At 53.1% G+C, this 22,326-nt stretch overlaps 1 protein-coding gene across 1 annotated transcript in view; it reads right to left on the reverse strand.

The window, feature by feature from the left end:
* Positions 1–22,326, reverse strand: part of RAB6B (RAB6B, member RAS oncogene family) — a 58,586-nt gene that overhangs the window by 28,726 nt on the left and 7,534 nt on the right. Inside the window, exon 2 of the mRNA XM_060011290.1 lies at positions 3,701–3,759. Within this exon, the coding sequence (XP_059867273.1) occupies positions 3,701–3,759 (59 nt within the window). The remainder of the gene's footprint in view (positions 1–3,700; positions 3,760–22,326) is intronic.

The following is a 22,326-nucleotide window of genomic DNA, read 5'->3' on the forward strand; positions in this document are numbered from 1 at the left end:
CAGCCTTGGTTATCAGTTCATCTCAGTCACCTCTGAGATTTAAAAATGCTAATGCCTGACCCAGCCTGTGCATCTCCAGTCATCCCCCCAGTAGGTACTGCTAACATGCAGCCAAGATGGGGGACCCACAGAGAGGGCCACATCTCATCACGGCGCAGGTACCAGGGGTTTCTTCTTAGTACATTTTGAAAGACATTTTTTAGTTGGGATTTTATATAAGAGCATTGTTGCAGACATGAATCTCACCAGGCTGTAAGTCTTGACTTTTTGCTTCTTTAAGTGAGTGGATTTAGATGGGGTGACAGGTGGGTGGTGAGAGGCTGGGGAATGCACATGTCAAGAGGAGAACAAGGTACACGTGTGTGCAGGGGAAATGCCAGGCAGGAGGCGGCAGGAGACCCGCTCCCAAGGCCACAGGTCAACAAGGCAGCATCTCCCCTGGGCCTGCCAGGCGGACCGGACCCCGGAGAGGTCTGGCGGGGAACCGCGCTCTGCGTGCCCAGGTCCTCATGCCAGCTCCTTGGGGCCTCGGGCATGTTCAGCCCCAGACAGAGGGAGGACTCGCTGCCACCCAGGATGAGGTTGAACCCTCTCTACCCTCCATGCCTGGCTCAGGGCAGGGCCAGATTCTGTGGCCAGGTCATTTTCTCCCACTTCTCTGCAAACAGAGTAAGCACTTGACAAACATCCATTGTCAGAATAAGTGAATAGGGGAGGGGGTGGGAGACAGAGCCAGAGACACACATAAGGATGGGAGGGGTGGAGCGGTGGAGCCGCCCTGGGAACTTTCTGGGCACCTCAGCCAATCAAGGCGGGGACAGGGGCGCTCTGCTGGGCTGTACTGGTTGGTACACAGGGTATTTGTGGGCAGTGCTGGGGAGTGGTCAGCGTAGGGGGGCACAACTGGGAACATCCCCCGGGGCCCTCAGGCATCTTGTCTACTTCCCAAGTGCCTCTGCCACCATGTTAAGAAAAAGTAACATTTCCCCCTCTCCATCTCCAGAGAATTCATGAAAATGGGCCTGTGTGAGCACACAACTGGAGCCCCAGCCTCCCAGCCTAACTACCATCTTAGAGGGTATTGGGAGAGAAATTCTACCTGCAGCCAAAAAAAAAGTCAGAAAAGCCTACAGTGGGGAGGGACTTGGGCTTTCTTCACTTTTTGCCAGGACACTGGACATCGACACTGGGCCACTGTGGCCGCTCAGTCAGATGGAGTCTAAAAACCAAGGCAGACAGGGCCTCTTGAAGCCACTGTGGTGGATTCTGACACCAGCTGACACAGCTGTGGGCAGGCCCTGCTCTGGACCCATGAACGCAGAGGTGGATCCGAGGGGTCCTGGCCTCAGCCAAGCTGAGAGCCCATCCGGCAGCCAGAGCAGTAGGAGTTCCTGTAGGGCTGGGAGGGCAAAGGAGCCCCGAGGACAGTGTGCTAGGGAAGATGGAGCCGTGGAGGGGTGCAGAGCATGAGGAGGGTCCTGACCACAGACAAACATGTGCTCTGAGCCTTGATGAGTCAGAGGAATTTTCCACAGCAGAGGAGAGAAGAGGGAAGGGCATTCCAGCAGAGGTGACACCATGAGCCAAGGCATGGAAGTGGGACAATGTCACTGAGTGGGGAGCAGCAAGCAGGGAGGCCCGCTGGACCACGGGATATGGGACAAGCAGTGGGCCATAGGAGGTGACACTGGAGACTCAAACGACATGGGGAGGAGTTGAGGCTTTGATCCACACCAGTGAAGACCACTGCAAAGGCTCTGAGGCCATCTCTACTGCCCACCACTGCCAAGAACACCAGCCAGCCAAGGGCATCACTTATTATCAATGGGACATCAACAAGAAGTATTATAAGTAACTTAATATTTGAAAAATCAAATAATCAAAACAATATCTGTGAGATCATTCACTGACACACACACACATGCACATGAATACACACACAAATATGCAAATACCAAGTCAGACTTGAGAACTGAAGTTAGAGCTGTGATTCGGATGCAAAGCGACGCAGTAGGACTCCCCTTACAGGGAGGAGAGGGCTCTGCAAGCCTGCCGTGGTACAGAGCCTGGCCTGTACCAAGCAAGACATAGTGTGGCTGAGATAATCATCCCAGAGCAGATGTCCAAGGCTGTGTACGGCACTCGGGGCCCCATGTCCTTACCCTTCAGTCAATTCTTACCAAGTCCGCTAGTTATCTGGTATTTCAGTTGACAGCAGAGGAAAAGTAGGGATTTAGAGGGAGGCAGAGAAAGGAGCTGTGTATGAGGCAAAGATGCTGGCTGGTCCAGAGTGAGACAGACAGACTAAAGAGTAGACACAGAACCGTAATCTGCAGTGGGCTGTGCTCTGCATGCTCTGTAGGTCCCAGGATGTGGGAGACCTCTTAGCACAGCAGTCCCCAGTGTGTTCTATAAATATTTATCCTTTGAGGACTCGATGACAAAAGGATTCCATGACCAAATACATCTGGGAGATCCTGCACACTACATCTCCCTTTCAGCAAATCAAAACCATACACTGATGTAGTAAAAGGCCCTGAGAAGTCCTGCAGTAGAAAAGTAGATTTACTTTCGTTCACCAGTGTTCCCTAAGCCCCGAACCCTTCTCCCTGCCTTTTTTCCCTCAAATAACACCTACTAACATCCCTTGGAACTACTATCTCACAGAACCCACTGGCTTAGAAAATTGAATTATTATTTGTGTCTGTCTTAAGGAAGAAAACAATATATTTTTTCTTAAAAATAGTTGAAATGATTAAGTTTGGTGCTTTGTGATAACAGCTTTAGCTGCAGGGGAAATTCACTTCATTTGCTCATCAGTGGTGACAGGAAAGTGAAATGTTACTGACCTTCAAGAACTCAGCCTTAGGCTACATGGAGCCACCTCTGGTTAATTCCAGACCACCCTTGAGAGCCAGGAGCACACAGGTCACTCTATCCAGCCTCCTGCCCATGTGAGCAGTGCAGGCCCATCACACCAGCCTCTCCAGGGAAGGAAGTGTCCCAGCAACCGTGTGTGTGTGTGTGTGTGTGTGTGCGCGCGCGTGTGCGCGCGCGTGTGTGCGTGGGCGTGTGTGCACGCGTGTGTGTGTGGGCGTGTGTGGCTGTGTGTGTGGGCGTGTGGGTGTGGGCGTGTGTGTATGTGGGGGCGTGTGTGTGTGTGCGTGGGTGTGGGTGTATGCGTGTGTGGGTGTGTGCGTATGTATGTGTGGGTGTGGGGGGGGCGTGTGTGCGTGTGTATGCGTGTGTGTGCGTGTGTGTGTGTGTATGCACTCACGAAGGTCCAGCACACAGCCACGCTGGAGGAGCAAGTTCTCCTACTGCTCTTTCACGTCCCTCATTTTGCTTCTTGCCCATCCTCCTCCACATGGTGATGCCCCCAAGAAACCAAACACTGTCATGGTTTAGCCCTGCCATGGGGGGCAAGAGAACACAGACTGAAAGGTGTCCTTTCTCTACTGGAAACATTTCCCTTATTGAGGTTTGCATCTTCAGAAGGGCCCAGGGTCTTTACCGGGCTGGGACCAGTGTGCAGATGGGAAGCTCCTCCAAGGCAAGATGGATGCCCTAGGTCCCAGGAATGCCCCACTCTCATCCTAGCATCAGCAACCCTGGGAGGGAGGCTGGCATGGTGTCCAGGTGGCTGTCAAGGCTGCAAACACTGCGGGGCTTGGTGGGGGGCAGGGACCCAGGAACTCACCTGGTACGTGTTGTCGAAGCTGTCATACATGAACCGCGTGATCAGAGACGTCTTCCCGACTGTAAAACAACAAGAAGAGAGGGGTTTAGCCGTGATCCGAGCTAGGCTCCTCTAAACACATTTCATGTGACAAAAACAGATAATGAAACAAAAAAGCCCAGAGGAAAAGATGAGATGCAGAAACAGAAGTGGGAGGTGGGACCCCCAGAGAGGGACATTGAGGTGAGGCAGCCGAGTCTACACTGGGTGGGCTGCAGTGGCGTTCCTGCCAGGCACCAAGGAGGAGGCCTCCCCCTGCCCTGTGAACTCTTACCACCCAAATCCAAGTCTTCCTTGACCCATAAGAGCCCAACTGATGCAAGAGCCATACCTGAAGAATCAGAGCAAGTGTGTGCACTACAAGATGCTTCTGTCACATGGGCCCACGCTCACCTGGAAATACTGCCTTGCCCTTGGTCACAGGCTAGGATGGAGACATGCTCCTTTATTTCAGCCTGGGCACTGATGAGGAACGTGGCTTTCCAAGGAACCAGAGGGCAGGGGAAGTAAATGACTCCCCAGTGTCTCTCTTGGGCAGGACTATTTTTCATAACGTGTGCCTGACTGTCCAGCTCCTCGCAGGATGTTTAGCATCCCCGGACCTTGCTGGGTAAATGCCTTCAGGATCCCCCGTCACCGTGACAAGCCTGAACTCCCCTGCACATTTGCAAATGCCCTCTAAGGGGCAGTAACACCTCCAACGGAGAACCACTGGTATGGCTTAAAGAACCAGGAAGTCCCTTGGGAATCCCATAAATGCTGCTAATTTCCCAAATTGCAGGGTTTGGCTTCTGACCTAACCCTGTGCAGGTCCCCTGAGGCCTGGCTGTGGCGGAAATGCCTGCTGCAGCATTTGTGAGCATCTGGGTGGGAAGGAAGGGAGATAGGAATATTTGTTAGGTCAGGCCCAGCATGGAGTGCTACTCCGTCCCACCGAGTCTCTGCCATGGCCCTGGGAGGCTCAGAGGGGGACCGCACCAGCTGAGCTTGGCTCAGAGCTCTTTGTGCTCCGGGCTGCTGAAGACAGATAACTCTGGCAGGGAACGCAAGACAGCCAGCGCCCAAGAGCTCTCATTCCACCTCTCCCCGATTCTTGGATGGGATGTCCACAGGCTGGGCCTGGAAGGGTGGCTGGTCACTGCCTGGACGGAGCAGGGCAACCCAATGGGGTTCCTCTGGGAAAGGTCCTTTTCCAGTTCGGAAGCCTCAGTAGTGCACCAGGTGAGTGCAGTCCTCTCCCAACAGCCAGCACTTGTAAGGGAAGGGCAATTGTCTTCCACAGGGAGAAGACACACTGCTCGGTTCCAGGCCTCCCAGACCTCACCCTTCGCGTCTCTTCATTGGGCTGTTCTTGATTTGTATCTTTCATAGTAAAACTGTAATTGTAAGTAGAGTGCTTTCCTGAGTTCTGTGAGTTATTCTGGTGAATTATGGAACCTGAGGAGGGTCGTGGGCACCCCCAGATTTGCAGCCAGCTGGTCAGAAATGCGACTGCTCCTGGAGACTCCACCTACAGCTTGTGTCTGAGGTGGGTGGCAATCTAGCTGGGGACTGTGCCCTTAAACCTGGGCAGCCTGACACCAGCTCAGAGTGGGTAGCGCCAGGACTGAATTGCAGTACACCCGCTGGTGTCAGAATAGCCTCGTTTCTCTTCTCAGTATCTCTGGGGTGAGCAGTAATACACCCAGGATCTCTTGTAAGTTTACCTGGAAACTGCCCTTTGAGCTTCTAATAAAAGTTAAATCTGTAAAGTACTTTCCAATTGCTTTAAATCTCCACTCAAACTCACACAAAGGTGAGAAATGGGGGCTTCCCACACCTGGAGGATCGGCTCTGAGGCTCTGAGGCCACAGAAAGGCCTGGCTGGGAACTGCTGAGGGGGGACCGACCACACAGTGAAAAGTGGAGCAACCCGAGCCAGCAGGAGGAGGATGAAATCAGGGAGCGCACGGCATCCTCCTTTTCCAAGAGACAATGGAAAGGTCCTTCCTCCTCGGGAAGAGAGGTACTGCAGGGCCCACTGGTAGCTCCCCTCTGTGGTGACACACAGCACCTCACACCTTGGCGAAAGGGACACGGTCCTCTTCTCCAGCGGGCTCTCCCCTGGGGCAGCTGAGCAGGCAGGGAGGAGAGACAGCGGAATCCCCAAAAGCCACTAAAGGAACAGGAGGTTCACGGAGGAGCTGAGAGATCAGAAAGCCCTGCAAGGCTTCTCTGCCAAGTTCCCCTTCTTCGGGCGCCAGCCACTGCCAGTGGCTTCACAGTGGCTTGCAGGGCGACTGCTAGGTGGGAGGAGAAAATGCCAAAGGAACAAGTAGTGTCCTGGGACTGTGCAGGAAGAACTTTTAGGTGTGGGGTCCTGGCCAGTGCCAATATTTTCTGAGCTTTCTCACAGTCACCGTAACAGGCAACACCTGAACCCTGTATTTACGGAGCGCGTCAGGCACACCCCAAGGCTGTGCCAGGCACAGATTTACACGACAGCAGTAAACAGAGGAGACGGGACACCCGCCTCCCTGAAGCTTGCAGGACTTCTGTGTTTGCAGCTACGCTGTACTAAGCCCTTAAGACCACCCTGGTTAGTCCCCAACCCTGAAGCAGGTACTCATGCACCCCCATTTTATACAAGGGGAAACGAGCTGACAGCTCCTTGCCTAGGGCCAGAGCCGAGCAGCGCCAGGATAAGGTGGTCGGACCAGGGACTGAGCTCCTATCCCTGACGCTCCTCAGCGTCTTTGGGTCATGCTGGGTTTCAGGATTCGGCTGGGTCATTATTGCCACCACTGTAGATGTCACGGAGCTCCGGGAATAGCCTTGCCAAGTCAAGGCACCTTTTTCTTGGGATGGGCTGGAGGCAGGGCCTCTCCCTACTCAGGCAGTGCTTGACCCAACCTGCAAGGCCAGAAACTGGGAATTCAGGCACAGGTTGGGCAAACGGAGGGCTCAGCAAAGCAAGGATGGATGGGTTAGGACACCTGGGGCCCAGCACACCAACTGAGGCCTGGACTGAATGACAGCCTCGTTATCAAAAGGGGATGATTTCTTCCCACTCTTCTAGGTGGTTTTTCTCATTTCTCAGAGCAGAAGCCCTCCTCTTCCCTGCCTCAGAGCTTCCCCAAGACCACCCATATTCTTTCCATGGCTGCCAGGACAACATGGCTCAGACCCTGTCTGAACCTGTCAGCTTGGCCTCCCTGCTTAGAGGCCTCTAACTGCTCACCCTCCCCGCGGCCTCAGTGTGCACCCTTTACTGCAGGCAAGTGTGCATCAGCACCATGGCTGGTGTGTCCTGCCCCGGCCCCAGCTTGAGCCAGGCCTCCACCCTGACCCACGGCCCCAGGGCTCCAGGGTGGGGCTCACCAGCCTGCAGGGGACCAACCAGCCCTCAGAGCAGAGCCCAGGCAACACTATGCAGCACCAACAGCAGGAAAGGTGCCTCCATGCTTTGTCCCTAGGGCCCTGAGGCGGAGCTTTACAAAGGAGCCCCTCGCCCACTGCTGCCCTGGCATCACGTAAAGGAGCTGGCTGCGTAAAGGGGCCGCCCCACGCACTTCCTGACCCCACACCCCACCCTCAACAACTGCTCTGGGTGGAAGGTGCTGGAACCTGGGTATGAAGAGCCTGCACAGCCCACCTACCTGGCCACTCTCGTCTCACCGCAAAGAGCAGCGCGACAGCTGGAGCCGTCAGCTGACAGGGCACCACCACTGGGCCAGCCAAGGGGAGGTCCAAGAGGACAGCGCATTCAAGCAGCTCAGACAGGGCTGGGCAGGGGGAGGGGGGGGAGACCCTCCCCCTGAGGTCCCCTGCCCTCCTGAGGCCCCTTGCAGCCTGTGGGAGGGCCGCCTCCCACACAGCCCTGTCCTCAAGGTCATACTGTCCCACTGCCCTTCTAACAACTGCTCTCCGACACCACTGCAGCAACGTGGAGCTCTTTCCCAGGGCAGAGATTCAGCTCTATTGGAAGGATTTTATTAAAAATAAGCAGGCAATCATTATTGAGCTTTTCTCTCTCTGCTCATGGCTCAGCAATATGCTTATCATCTTCTGGTGGTTTAATCCCACATGATTAAGCAGGGAGACATTTTCCCTCTTTCACCCAAATGAGGGTGAGAAAATGCATTCCTGAGCACTTATTAGGAGCCTCTAGAAAGAAGGAATGGAAACGCTAACTCTTACTGGGATTCTGCTCAGCGCCAGACAAGAAATTCTTAGGTTTCCTCATTAATCCTCATCATGATCCAGTGAGGTGGTTCGTATCCCCAAGGTCACATGGCTGGGAAGCAGTGGAGCTGACATATAAAACCAGATATGATGCCAAAGACCTCACCTCATGAATGACATTGCGCTGGTTTATGGGAAGGTCTGACCAGCAGCAAAGCGGAGATCACAAAGGGCGGGGGCCCAGGGGGCTGGGCATCAGGAAGGCTGCAAGGGCAGCTGTTGAACTGTGGGAAGCGGGGGTCAGAGGAGACCAGGTATTTCGGGCGGAGGGAACAGCGGGAGCAAATGCACACAGGCAGGAAGATAAAAAGCTTGTGCAAAGAGATGGGAGGCAACAAGGTCAAGGTCATTTCCCCTGTCCTTTGGCTCAGGGAAAATGGGGCCAGACCAGGTGTGTAAGGAGAGGGGTAAACGACAAGCACTGTTCAAGGAAGCTACGTGTGGCCACTGAGTTGATTTAAACCAAAATCCATCTATGGGGCCAGTTGTAGAGGAAGGGAAGGGACGGACCGATAGAGGCAAGCCCGGTGGGCCAGGGGCTAGATGGCCAGGCCATGTGGCCACACCAAGGAGCACGATTCTCTCCTAGGGGCGGCAGGAGCTCCCGAAGGGTCTTAAGCAGAGAGGTGGTGGGAAAGGTGTGGCAGCTCATAATGGTCACGATGGCTCACAAAATATGCCCCATACCACGTGCTCTTCTTACAATGTACCACAGACACTCTATCCAGAGGTAAATCTGTGGGCCCGTGACTGTGGCAGAAATGGCACCATGTGTGACTCGAGGCGAGGTTAGAAAAGGCAGCACAGCTTCAGTCTGGAATGCTCCAGCTCCCTCACACTCTGAAAGCTAGCCCTTCAACCCAGCCGCCATGCTGTGAGGAAGCCCAAGGCAGCCTACACGTGGGAGAACCTCCACGGAGGCCTCCAGCCAGCAGCCAACAGCCAGAAGACCTGTGGGTGGGCGAGCCTTCAGATGACTCAAGTCCAGCCTTGGAGCCATCAAAGTGGAACAGAGGCACCCTTTCCCCGCTAGGACCTGCCCAAATTATAGATTCCTGAGCAAAGTAAATATTTTCATCCTCTTGAGCCACTAAGTTTGGGGTGGTTTGTTATAGAGTATTAGGTAATCAGAGCAACAGTTCTGTGCTTTAGGAAGAAAACTTACCCTTCTAAGGGGGGAAGGGCCTACAGGGGCCAGATTGGAGGCAGGAATCCAGCGAGGGATGGCGGATCTCAGTTAAAGCAAAGGCAGTGGCGCTGGGGAGAAGTGGAGAGCAGAGGAGAGTGACAGGACCTGGTAACTGGTCAGACTCAGAGGAGAGCCCAGGACGCCTCCCTGACACCTGGCTTTGTGACTAGCACACGATGGGGCCATTCCTTAAGCCCAAGCGAACTGGACAAGAAGCAAACACCAGGTCATCACTCTGGATTCAGGTCACCCATAAAAGCTTTCTTTAAAATTGTCAGACCAAAGCACAGATACCAGCACTACATTCCGAAAAAAATCATTACATAATGATGGGTAATAATCATGCAACCTCATGAGCTGAGGATCTAAGCTTATTTTCCATTATTGATGTCACCACGGAACAGTCCTTTCCTTACCCACATCTAAGCTTCGGGCCCAGAGGTCTTGCAAACCCGTGGGCTGTCCCGATGAGCTCGGTTCCACACACCCTGGAAGTTCAACCAGTGCAAGGTGGCCCTTCATAGCCAGCTAGCAGCACCCACCTGGACCTCACCCATGGGGGCCACTCACTCCACCAGCCTCCCATGGGCCCCAGTCCCCATCTCAGTGGCAGGTCCCAGGTAAATAGATTTTTGTACATTCAGGTGGCTTCTAGGTAGCCACAGAGGACGTGAGGCCTCTCTGTTCATTCAACAAACACCCAGTGGGGGCTTACTCTGTGTTAGGCCCAGGCTAGGCCCAGAATTCATAGTGAGAAGCAGATGTCCTTCTGCCCTACAGCAGCCCTCACCCAGTGGCAGAGCCAGATTCAGGTGCAAACACCTAAGATGCGAGGCAACTTGAGACGGGGTACCAAGAGGCCAACAAAAAGGTAAGGCCACTCTCTGCTGGGGAACTGCAGAAGCATCCTGCAGGTGGTGGCATTTGGGCTGGGTCTTGACTGGTGAAGACAAGGCATCAGGGGGACAGCATTCCCAGGAGAGGGACCAGAGGGGTCTGGTGATGTGAGGCTGAGGTGTCCTCTGCATACAGCTGTCCCTTACCCACATCTCACCATGGCTGCCACGTGAAGCCAGACTCCCAGGGCTTTGGGGTCAGTGCCTATGAGAGTTCCCGGGCATGGCTGGGGCCCGGGCCACAGGCTGACAGCTGAGTGGGCTGTGAGCACCCAGACTCCCACTCCGACACTGTCTTGCTCCAGGAAGGACCCCTCTCCGCCCTGTCACCTCAACTGCGGGTGAGGGTGGAGGTGGAAAGACTGCCGTGAGGGCCAGAAATGGGGCAATATGTGAGGCAGAGTGCAAGAAGTTCGCTGGAGACTTGGTAGAGGGTCTGCCAAGACCCGGCACTGTGTGCCCCACCCCTGGGTTCCCCCCCCACCGAGCCACACCCGAACCTTGCCCCACCATCTGTGCCCAGCTGCTCACTCACGTTTGCCGCCCACACCAGCGCAGGGGCGCTGCTGGATGGTCAGTGGGGTCTCCACTGGTCCTCCTCGGGGTCACAGAGCTGGGCCCAGGGTGGCAGGCAGGAAAGATGTGGCAGACCTCACTGCCATCTCTAGGCTGCCCTGGCAGGCTGCCCACCTCTCAGACACTTGTGTTTTTAGGAAAGCAGTCCCCATGCCAGGGAAAGGGTCTCTGCATTCTTGGCCCATAGCCCCATCAGCCTGCCCAGGTCAGAGAAGGTCCGAAGCTGTCACAAGGTGGCCCTCGGGGCTGAAAAGGCAAATCTGCTTCCCCAGGGCTCAGACCAGCAACCCATTCCTACGATGGGCCCAGCTAACTCAGGTGTCCCATCAGCTCAGTTTCCAGAACACAGATGGGAAATGCTGGGGAGTGCTGGGAAGGAGGCCAGTCCCTTCCTGGTCCAGTGTCCCTGCCCTGCAGGGGCCTGGGGAGATGGCTCCACCAGTCCCATGCACCTCCCTGCCTACAAAGCCCCCCATTCCTGGCCTGACCATGAGGTGCACAGCCCCCAGGCCCTGTGGTGATAAGACGAACAGCTGGAGACACCAGCTTCATCTGTCTGATCCTTGTTTCCTTTTGTTCTATTTTCACAAACCAGAAAACCCAGCCCTGCTCTCCTGCAAGGTGGAGAGGCGTGGGGGGCTGGGCACCGGGCTCCTGCTGCACACTCCACCCTGCCACCTCATGCTCAGAAGAGCTGCTGCAGAACAGGGCTCTGCCAGCTCCTACCTGAGCCCTGAGGGGCTGGCTGGCTCACCATAGGCTAAATGAGGAAACACGTGAAAATCCCATTTCAAACCATCCCCCCAAAGACTCAGGCGGTAATTAAGAAATATGTAAAGCTCTTAATTGGACACTTTAATTAAGTGTGTTAATTCCCTCTGCCAGAGGATGCTCAGTCACCTGGGCCTCACCCGGGGACCCAGGGAAGACAGAACCGAGGAGGGAGGAGGGGGGAGAAGCGGAAGGAGTGGTCGCAGGACAGTGGTAGGGGCTGGTCCGGCCCAGGCCCTTTCTCCTGCTCCAGCTGGGAGCCTGGTCCATCCCCGACGCTCTCGCTTCCCCACTGTCCTCCAACTGTCCGCATCTGCTCTGTCTGAGCCCAGTGATGCCAGGAAAGCCTGCCCTGGGTCAGTCGCTGTGGGGTGTCATCCACTCTCTTCCCCCACCAACATATTATCCCACCTCTGCCGCTCACTGAGCTAAGAGGTCATTATTCCAATGAGGTCAGGCTAGATGGTCTTTAAGGGCTGCTTCCAGTCTGAGGCGAGTGACAATGCTTACCAAGACTGAAATGCAGCTGGATAAAAGGACCAAGGGAGGGGCTCATTTCCAGCTGTGGGCGGAGTCCCTTTGACCCTTGGGTCTCACTAACCTTCAAACATTTCATCCCATTCCCACTCCCACCCCCACAGGCCTAGAGCCCTGAGAGCCCAAGAAGGGTCTGTGCTCCGCTGTCTGCTCTGGTGGGAGGGCGGAGGGGCACAGAGGCCAGGGAGGGTGCACCAGGCTGTGCGTTGGCATGACTGCTGTGCACAGGAGAGCTCACACTCACCTGATAGCCTGGGTTAACCCTCTCCTTCTTTCCCCCACAAAAGGATCACTGGTGACTATATTATTTAAAATAATATCAGGATACAGTAGCTACCTATCAGTAACAATAGTGGATAGCTGCCCAATTCCTCTGAATGCCCCTACTGTGTTGGAGAGGTCTAAAGCCATCCTCCCCAATGCAAGAGCCTCCCTTGCAGCTCTGTTGTAGGCATCCTACCTAGAATTCTCCCATCAGATGCTCACGTGAGACTCACCAGAAATGACCGACATGAATCTAGTGAGGTGTGGGATGTCCCTGGATTCTGATGTGGGTTTCAACACCAGCCTTTGACAGTACCCAGCAGAGGGACTGCGTCTACCCCTGGACCAGTGCTGGTGTGAGTCAGGCTGCTGCTCCAAGCCTGGTTCTCTGACTCTGACCCTCCCAGAGACTCTGTGCTCCCCAGTCATTGCTCTGATACACTGCTTGAATCGGCTGGAGAGTGAGAGTAGACTTCTCTTATTTGCAACTAAGAATTTTAAGAGGGATATAAGGGAAAGGATAAATAAGCTAAAAAGAGAAGGCTGGAGCAAAAAGTTTGTTCACAGACATACATCTTAAAATATATTACCCGATCATTAAATTCAGACTAAGAAACTGCCTGAGCTCTCTGGAGGTCAGAGCAAAAAAAAAAAAAAAAAAAAAAAAAGCTAACGTGATCAACTGTACAATTCTCAGTATTCATAAGACAAGACCAAACTAGTTGTTAATGATGAGCTTGTAATAAGAGCTGGATAGCAGAAAGTTCTTGCCAAGACTCCAGAGTGCAGAAATCATGCAGCAAATTTACGTTTATATAATTAATTGTATGAATATCACAGATGAAAATCAAGAATACTAACTAGGGTTTCCCTTGTGGTGCAGTGGCTGAGAGTCCGCCTGCTGATGCAGGGGACACGGGTTCGTGCCCCAGTCCGGGAAGATCCCACATGCCACGAAGCGGCTGGGCCCATGAGCCATGGCCGCTGAGCCTGCATGTCCAGAGCCTGTGCTCCGCAACGGGAGAGGCCACAGCAATGAAAGGCCCACGTACCACAAAAAAAAAAAAAAAGAATACTAACTAGACAACACTCCTGTCCAAGCCAATGTTCTCACTCATGGGCCCAGACCAGTGTCCCCTACAAATAAATGATTAAATGAAAAAACAAAGACCCAAGATGTTAGCTTCTGGTCATCAGATTTATCTTCTCACTGGAAACAATCAAAAGACAGACAAAATATATGAAACTGATTTTCAAGACAGTACATAAGGGCAGTAAAGGACAGTAAACCCTGAGAGACATGAAGCAAATCAAGTGAGCCCCCCAACTGCCCCCAAATTGTTGCCTTGAGAAAACTTCAGGACATGGCACAGGGAGTGGGGAGATAGAGCTGAGAGTCTGGAGAAAACATGTCAGCCGAAGTTCACAAGAGAGGAAAGAGGTGCACAAAGAGAGAGAGAACACCAGAGGTCTGCGAAGTGGCTCACTTAAGTCTTCAGCTGAGGACTGATCAGCAAAGGTGTGTAAAGAAACTGCTCAAGACTTGGGAAAGAACCACCCAAATGGATTAAAAAGGAAACAGCACCTGGCATCTACACAGGCCTGGGATAGTGCCTGTTCCTACCAGCCAGAGTGAAAAGCTTCCTCATTCATGGCACACTGGGGAGAGAACTCTGAAGGGCTGTGCCTCAAGAGTGGGAAATAATTAGCCCCAGACTGAGCACCACTCCAGTCCCAGCTAACAAATCCTAAGAATTTATAGGAATACAAAAACCATCCAATACACAACATGACAAAATTCACAATGTCTAGCATCCAATAAAAAATTACCAGGCATGAAAAGAAGCAATAAAATAAATCCTTAATAAGGAGAAAAAAATCAGTCGAAACTGACACAAATGTTAGAATTAGCAAACAAAAATATTTTAAAAAACAATTATTATGACTGTATTTCATATGTTCAAAAAGTTAAACAGATATGGAAGATATTTAAAAAGACACAAATCATCCTTCTAGAAGTAAAAACTACAATGTGGGAAATGAAAAATACACTAGATGGGTTAGCAACAGATTAATCCCAGATTAAATGCAGAAGAAAAGATCAATGAACTTGAAGACAGAGTAATATCTAAAATAAAACACAGAGTAAAAAGAACAGAAATAGATTACTGGAACACTAGTGAGCCATAGGATGACATCAAGTAGATTAACATACATGTATTTGGAGTTCTCGAAGAATTGAAGAAAGTTTTACTGAAAATATTACAAATTTGAGAGAAAATGTAAACCACAGATCCAAAAAGTTCAACAAACCCCAAGCAAAGGAAACATAAAAGACATCACACAGAGGCACATCATAATCAAATTGCACCAAATCAGTGATAAAGAGAAAATCATAAAAGTAGCCAGGGAAAAATGACACACTATATACAGGGAAACAAAGATAAAGAAGACAGCAACTTCTCCTCAGAAACAATGCAAGCAAGAAGAAAATGGAGCAGTATCTGTAAGGTCCTGAAAGAAAAACTTATCAACCTAGAATTCTGTAACTTTCAGATATATACAACATCTTTCAAAAATAAGGATGAAATAAAAACTTTTACAAATATTCAAAAGCTGACAGAATTCATCAGCAGCAGATCTGTACAGGTAGTACTCCAGGAAAAAGTGAAATGACACCAGATGGAAATGTGGGTCCACATAAAGGAATAGTGAACACAGGGAATGGTCACTACATGGGAAAATGTGTAAGATTTCTTTTGTATCATTGAAATCTCTTTAAAAGATAACTGACTGTTTAAACAAAAATAACAAGAATATATTGGCTCACAGGCCTAAGAAAATGTAGAATAAAAATCTTTGTTACCTTGTCAGAAACCATGCAAACCAGAAGAAAATGAAGTGACATCTCTGAAGTACTGAAAGAAAAATATTGTCAACATAGAATTTTATACCCAGCAAAAATATTTCAAAAATGGAATTGATATAAAGAAGTCAGATGCCAAGACAATTTCTTGCTAGCAGATCTACAACACAAGAAAGGAAGTTCTTTGGGCAGAAGGAGCAAGACACCTACACACTCACGCTTACATCACACATGGTTACACACAACTGACAGGCCTGGATTTTAATCTTGGCTCTGCCACTTATTTGCTGTGTGATCTTGAGTTAGTTACTATACTCTCTGAGGCTCAGCATCCTCATTTGTACAATGGAGGCAGAAGTGCTATGAATCCCACAGGAGCAGTAAAATGTTAACATTCTGGGTGGAAGGCATGTGAGAAGCCTTCACACTAGTCTTACAACTTTCTATAAGCCTAAACTTATGTCAAAATAAAAAGTTAAAGGAAAAAACGAAATATGACGATTTTTAAAATTATGCACACACACACATATGTATGTTATATCCCTGTGTCAGATTCTGCACACATTCAGGAAATGGCTTGCTCTGATTAAACATTGTGGTCAACGTGAAATTTTCCTAAGGAAATAGAATATAACTGTACTTGGCATCAACAGTCTTCACCAAGAACAGGGACCTAGCTGGGCACTGGGGAACTGCTGTGAGCCCTTCTAACCACAGGCCAGGAGATGGAGTAAGCCTGGACAGGACAGCTTGGTGGGCAGAACCTTGGCATAACCACCTAGAGCCTTATGCTATCTAAGTGAGCTCATGCTCACTTAGATGCATGCAAACACACACACACACACACTCTCTCTCTCTCTCTCTCTCTCTCTCAACCCAGCAAGCACCAGAAGCCCTGGTGGCAGGGGCGGGGGGGGGGACTCTCTAGTACCCCTGGTGTCTTAGCTACGAAACTGAGAACCTCATCAAGGATGACGTCTTCAGGATTTCTTGAAAACCACTTGAGCCTGAGCACACAGCTCATGTGGGCTGCAGAGTTCCTCCCCACCATGGCCAGCTCACCCACTGTCTGGACCCTCTCTACCTCACTGAGTCATCTTGAACACTCTTCTCAGCTTCAAAGAGGTGCTGGGTCTCCCCTCCAGGTCCCAACAGCAGTAGCAGCACCTGCTAGCTTTGAGTGCTAGCCACTCTCCACCCCCAGCTAGAACAGGAGCTCCCACCTGCAGTGCACACACTCTGGCTTGGCTTCCCTGGACAGCCAGACCTGGATGGGCAGGATGCACTCCATTCCAATTGGCTTGAGGCTCAGCCCAACTCTAGTCCGACCCTACGCTGGCCAATCGTGTCACATGTCTGAGTAGCTGCATGGGTGCTGTGAAGAATTCAACCATAGTGAGGATATGTACGTTTGAGAGAAGGAAGAAACACATGCTAAATTCCCACCACCAGCTGATCTTTTGACAAGGCTGGTGTTAATGCAATTTGGTAGTTTATTAAACTGAGAGGAACTCTTGGTTCATCCACAGCATGGAGGTTGGCAAAGTAATATACGTACATGCTCACATTTATACTTCTCTTCCTAAGGCAAATTGCTGGTGGCATTGCTATTAAAAGCCTCATTCACAGGGAGAGGACAGTGGGGCAGTGACAATGTGTAGACAGAGCGCTGAGAGCCATGGCTTGTGTTTTCCAGATTATCAGCTGAGGTCCAGTCAGAGGGGCCTTGTGACAGTGGACCCACAGCCCCCATCCAAGGGGGCCCAGCTGTTGCCTGGCCATGAGATCAAGCTTGCCCGGTCAGGTGGAAGGTGGCCTCAAGGTCACAGGCTGCTGGAGGCATGGCATCCTTCAGAGGAACCCTGGGCTGGCGCTGACCAAGGGTGCTGACTCCAAGGCCTCCCCGAGCACAGGGAGCTGCTCCCGGCACTTGTGGGGGCCCAGCGCCCCCTCCTGTCCCTGCATACCCTCACACAGCCTGCTCACTCTGTGCACCTTGCTGCTTTGCCAAAGAGGAAATGGGCACAATCCCAGCCGCATGTCCAGAGCCAGCTGGTGAGGGAAGAGTGGATGTGGAGACCTCCCCATTCAGTCAATAGAAAGAAGACCCCTCCTGCCCTCAGGATGGGCTCAAGGGCACCTGCTCAAGATTCACCTGGAGAGTAGGGATGGCCTTCCAGGTGAAGTTTAGAGACAAGGACCATTGTTTCAGGGGTGGAAGATGCACTCTAGATCTCCGGACCCCTGGGCCTGAGAGTGAGCACAGGACCACCCAGCAGGCAAGGAGGATTCTTTGTCTCCAGCCCTTGTGGACCAGAGATGACTGCTGGCCAGGCACTGGGGTGGCTGGAGGGCCAGGCTGAGGAACAAGAAACTGGGCGTATATTCAGGTCTGCCCCTGGACTTGGACGCCTGGGTACCAAGAAGATGTATCCAGGCTCACTTGTCCCATCCCACAAGCTCCAGGTCCTTAAGGAGCCCTTCTCCAAAGCAGCACCCCAGAGGGTGTGAGCCATAGAGGACTCTGGAACTAATTCTGTCCAAGCCTCTCACTGAGCTAGGAGATGTGAGGTCAGAGAAGAGGGGCCGCTTGCCCAGGATCACATGACCCCAGGGTCACGGCCAGATAGTAACTCCTGGTGCACAGCCAACAGCTCCACTTCAGAGGTTTGCCTGAACCCATCAGGCTTATAGAAGTATGCCCAGGACAGGAAGATCATGCCTCCTGAAGCCACAGTGGAAACACACAACACGGGAGGAGCAGCAGAGATTAAAACTCACAAAGGCCCTGAGGCCTGGCTTCTAGAAGGATCACAGATCAGAGTGGCCTCAGAATGCCAAGTCATGGCAAGAAGTCACCTAGAGATCATCAGATCCAGTCCTTCACGTAAAAGAGGAAAAACTGGAGGCCCAGGAAGCAGGAGGGTTTGCTCAAAGCTGCACAAAGGAGGAGAAGTAGCAGAGAAAGAACCAGGACCCGACTCCTGGGGCCTCCCTGGAGGAGGGCCTCCCTCCTCCCATGGCCCCAGCCAGCTGCTTAACCAGGAGCAGGTCATAGTTCCTCATGGAAGCTCCAACTCCTTGTCTGCAAAAGGAGGACATCTCTAAGGTGTGTCTTCCCTGGAAAAATCTTCACCCCATCTGTATTAGTTATTTGTTGCTGTGTAACAAATACCACAAAGTTAGAGGATCAAAACAACATACATTTATTATATCACATTCCCCTGGGGCAGGAGTCTGTGCACGGCTTTCCTGGAACCTCTGTTCGCAGTCTCACAAGGCTACAATCATGGTATTGGCTGGGCTACGTTTCTTCCTGGAGCTCGGGGTCCTCTTTCAAGCTCCTGTCTGTGGTGGCTGACCAAATTCAGTCCCTCGTGACTGGAGGACTGAGTCTCCATCTTCTTGGGGGCTACCGGCCAGGGGCTGCTTTTCCCCTAGAGGCCACCCACAGTTCCTCACCACATGACCCCTCACTGCCCTCTCACCACATGGCAGCTCACGCCTTCAAGGCCAGCAGAGGAGTCTTTTAGAGAAACAATCGTGGGAGTGACAGCCCATCATCTTTGCCACACCACACTGGCTAGAAGCAAGTGTCGGGTTCCATCTGCATTCAAGGGGAAGGGACTAGGCAAGGGGGTGACTCATTCAGGGTCACCTTAGGTTGTATCTGTCAAACCATCTCACATTCCTAAAAGATGCCCCCTCTACTCTTCCCTCAGCCCCCGCCTCCTCTCCTGCGGCGGTGTTAGTGGCTGGTCACCTGCTGCAGAACCTCGCAGGTCTCTCTGTTTAGGACTGAAGCCCTCAGCTGCCCTGCACGGAGGCTGTGGTGGGCAGGGGCTGTGACTACCTCACCATACATTTCCCACAGCACTTCCAGCCCCCCGAGGTGAGGTGGACAGATGAGTGGACATTGCTGTCCAGACCAGAACTCTGGCTTAGATGACCCTTTGGCTGCATGACGGAGAAAGGGGAGGAGCTGGCTCTTCTGGCCCAACACCTGGGGTTCTGCCCTCTTCTGATGCAGGTGGGAGAGAACCAGGGTGGGTGGGCTGGCAAGGCAACTTTCCAGGCCTGCATTTCACATTCTGACGTGGGCAGCAGCCGGCAGTGCTTTGGCTGGATGTGGGGGAGTGACGGATTCGAGTCAGGGGAGAATTTCCGGATCCTGGTGCTACAAGTAGGATCTGCTAATATCCCTAAAATAAGTGGCTAATCTGAGAGTGGCTTTTTTTTTCCCCTAAAAATAAACCCTTCTCAGAGGCGCTCTCTACACAGAGAAGGGCAGAACCAAATAATCTCCTGGCCCCAAGGCTTGACCCTACTTGCAGCAGCCCAGTCTGGGAACTGCAGGGTCCCAGTGGGGCAGAGCCAACTGGCCTTGTGGAGGGAGAGACGAGGCTCAGTCTGCTCATGGAAGCCCGGTGTCGCAGCACTGGGGCCGTGGAGCTGAAGAATGCCCTCCCTCATCTCCCGGGGCCGAGCTGAGAGCCCTTCTCTCCACTCCTGCTCTGCCTGGCCGAGGGTCGTCGGCCTCCTCACAGCAGCAGCCCCCACCCCTCAGCTCATCCTCCACGTGAAAACAGAATTAGTCCCGTCACTCCTGTGCCCCAACCGGAATCAGTGCCTCCACAGGACCCTTTAATTCTATTTGGTTGGGGCCCCAGGACGGACAGCACCATTGCCTAGAGCCTTATGCCACCCGGGCTTTCGCAAGGCCGCAGCACGTGGCGGCCAGCAGGCCTGTGAAGGCGCGCTCCGGCACCTGTGTCTGGTGGGGGGGCCTCCCCTCAGTGCCTCCATGGCCCTCTCTTCCCTGCACTTCCCGACTCCCACCCCCCATCCTTCACTGGATGGGGAAATACACAAGAAATGTGAGTTTGAATGCTTCACTTTATCCTCTTCAGTCTGTGTGATGTTTATTCCCCGCTCGTCAACAGGGTCAGAACATTTTCTCTACCTCTCTCGGAATCCGCACGCCGCCCCCAGAGGGACCTGACGCCCATGTGGAGGTCACACTCGCAGCTCTGCAGTCCCGAACCAGGGATGTGTCTCTTGGTCCTGCTTCTGCCCCGGGATGGGGGCAACGGGGGTACCCAGCGGGGTTTCAAACAGGTCAAAGCTGGGCTGAGCTGCTTGCGGCCAGCTTCCAGGCCGTTTTCTCTAGTCCAGCAACTCTGGGCAGGGGCGACACCTCTGCTGAGCACCAACCGAGGGCACAGGTCTCCTTACCCACTCTGATCTCACAGACCATTAACGTGGCCCTGCCCACAGGGGCCACTGAAATGTGCTGTGACCGCTGACGATGCATAATTAGGGTATTCTCCCCCTACCAGCTACACTGGCAAAGGAATGCCCAGGTGGGGCTCAGTAACCTCCATGGGCGGAAGACACGAGGGGCAGGGAACAAAGGTTACCAGGGCTTTGGAGGGTGGCGTTTCAGGCCTTGAGGACAGACCATCAGACCGTGAGCGGGCCTGCGGGTGGGGGCCGGGTTCAGGAAGGCAGCCCCCTGTCTCCACGCCAGCTCCCTGGCTCCCACCCTTTGCCTTTTGCACAGCCAGCTTAAGACTAGGTTTCTGTTTCCAAGGCGGGGAGGGAAGCTCTTCCCCACACAGTCCTCCCTCAAGTCCTCAGGGACGCCTGAGCTGGTTGGGAAGCTGGAAGCTGGCAGAGAAGAGCAAGGGAATCTATGGAAGAAAGCACAGGAAGGGAGTCAGGTGTCTGCTGGAAGAGAAGCCCAGCAAAGGAGGCAGTGGCAGGAGGCTGCACAGGAGGCAGGAGCTCACACACCCAGCGGCCCGCTCCTCTCCAGGTGTACACCCGCCCTGAGCAGCTGGTGGACGGGAAGAGTCTGGAAGGGCTGCCAGCAGTCCCAGAGCACCCAGGGCACTGTGGAGGCTGGAAGGGCAGAGGAGCTTAAGGCAGCCAGTTTGGGTACATCTGAGGACAGTGTGGTCTTGCAGAGAAGGACAAAAGTCCCTCCTCTACAACCCTTCATTGTTCCTGAGTCCTCAGTCAACAGAGAAAGAATCAAGAAAATATACATCCGCAGCAGAGGTGAACTTCAGGGCTGGAAGGAAGCTCAAGCTGATACCTGTCACAAGGCCTCGTCTAAATTCCATCCTCTGAATGTTCCCAGCCGGCCTGGGTCAGGCCACCTGGATCTCCTGCCTGCAAGTGGGCCATAGCCTTGTCTTCTAACCCATAAGCATGTCCCTCCTTGGTTGACGCCCCCCATTGGGTCCCAGCTGCCTGCAGGGAAGACCCAGACTCCTGTGTGTGGCCTGACCCTGCTTCCCCAGGTGCAACTCCTCCCACCACGTTCCCCCAACCACACCAGAGCCCAGCCACGTGAAGGATACCCAATTCCCTAGAAGGCCCATGCCCATCACAGCCCTCAGCCTTGGCACAGCTGGGCACTCTGCTCGTGATGCCTCCCTCACCTGCCAGTGAATTCCTGCTCACTGTGCACCACCTCCTCCGGGAAGCCTCCCCTGATTCCCCAGCAGACCACACCCGCAGCCTTGCTTGTGTAGTTAATACTCACATCACCACTGGCTGAGGTCCAAGAACTGTCCCACTCACAACACCGCAGACCCTCCAGCCTGCAGTCCCTGGGCCGTGTCCTCAGGGAAGGACAGTGGCAGTGAACTTGAGGTGCTCTGCTTGTGAGCAGCTGTGGGGCCACAGGGGGTCAGGGTGAGTCTGTCCCCCTCCCTGCCAGGCCAGGCAGCAGGGAGAACGCCGGCCAGTGAGTCAGAGACCCGGCGGTCCTTCCCAGCTCAGCAGTAGCAGCTTCTGGGTCCCGCACCCTGTGTAAACGTCTTCGCCTCTCAGAGCCTCACTTCCCTCATCTACAAAAGTGATAAGCAGCTCTACCTGTCAGATCACAAGAACGCTGCCCTGCAGCTCACTACACAAAAACGGTCCATCAGTGATTCTCCAAACCTTGCACCCCTACTTCTCCTCCCCTCATACATCTACGAGCAGGCGGGGAGGGGGGGTGCCGTCACTATTTCACCAACAAAATTACCTCTTACTGGAGCATTTAGCATGTGCCACATATCGATGTATTAGACACATCTTGGAAGTCCAGCAAGGTCATAAAGACCCTACTGTCTTGGAGGGAAATGAGCACCGGGGGTCCTCATTTTTGAGGCCCCTCTCTGTCTGGGTGTTACATCCCAACACCCAGACAGAGAGGGCCAGGCTGGGGTGGAAGCCCAGGGCTCAAGAGGATGCCGTTGGTGTTGGGGCT

This window comes from Delphinus delphis, chromosome 4, assembly GCF_949987515.2.
Source record: "Delphinus delphis chromosome 4, mDelDel1.2, whole genome shotgun sequence".
NCBI classification, from domain to species: domain Eukaryota; kingdom Metazoa; phylum Chordata; class Mammalia; order Artiodactyla; family Delphinidae; genus Delphinus; species Delphinus delphis.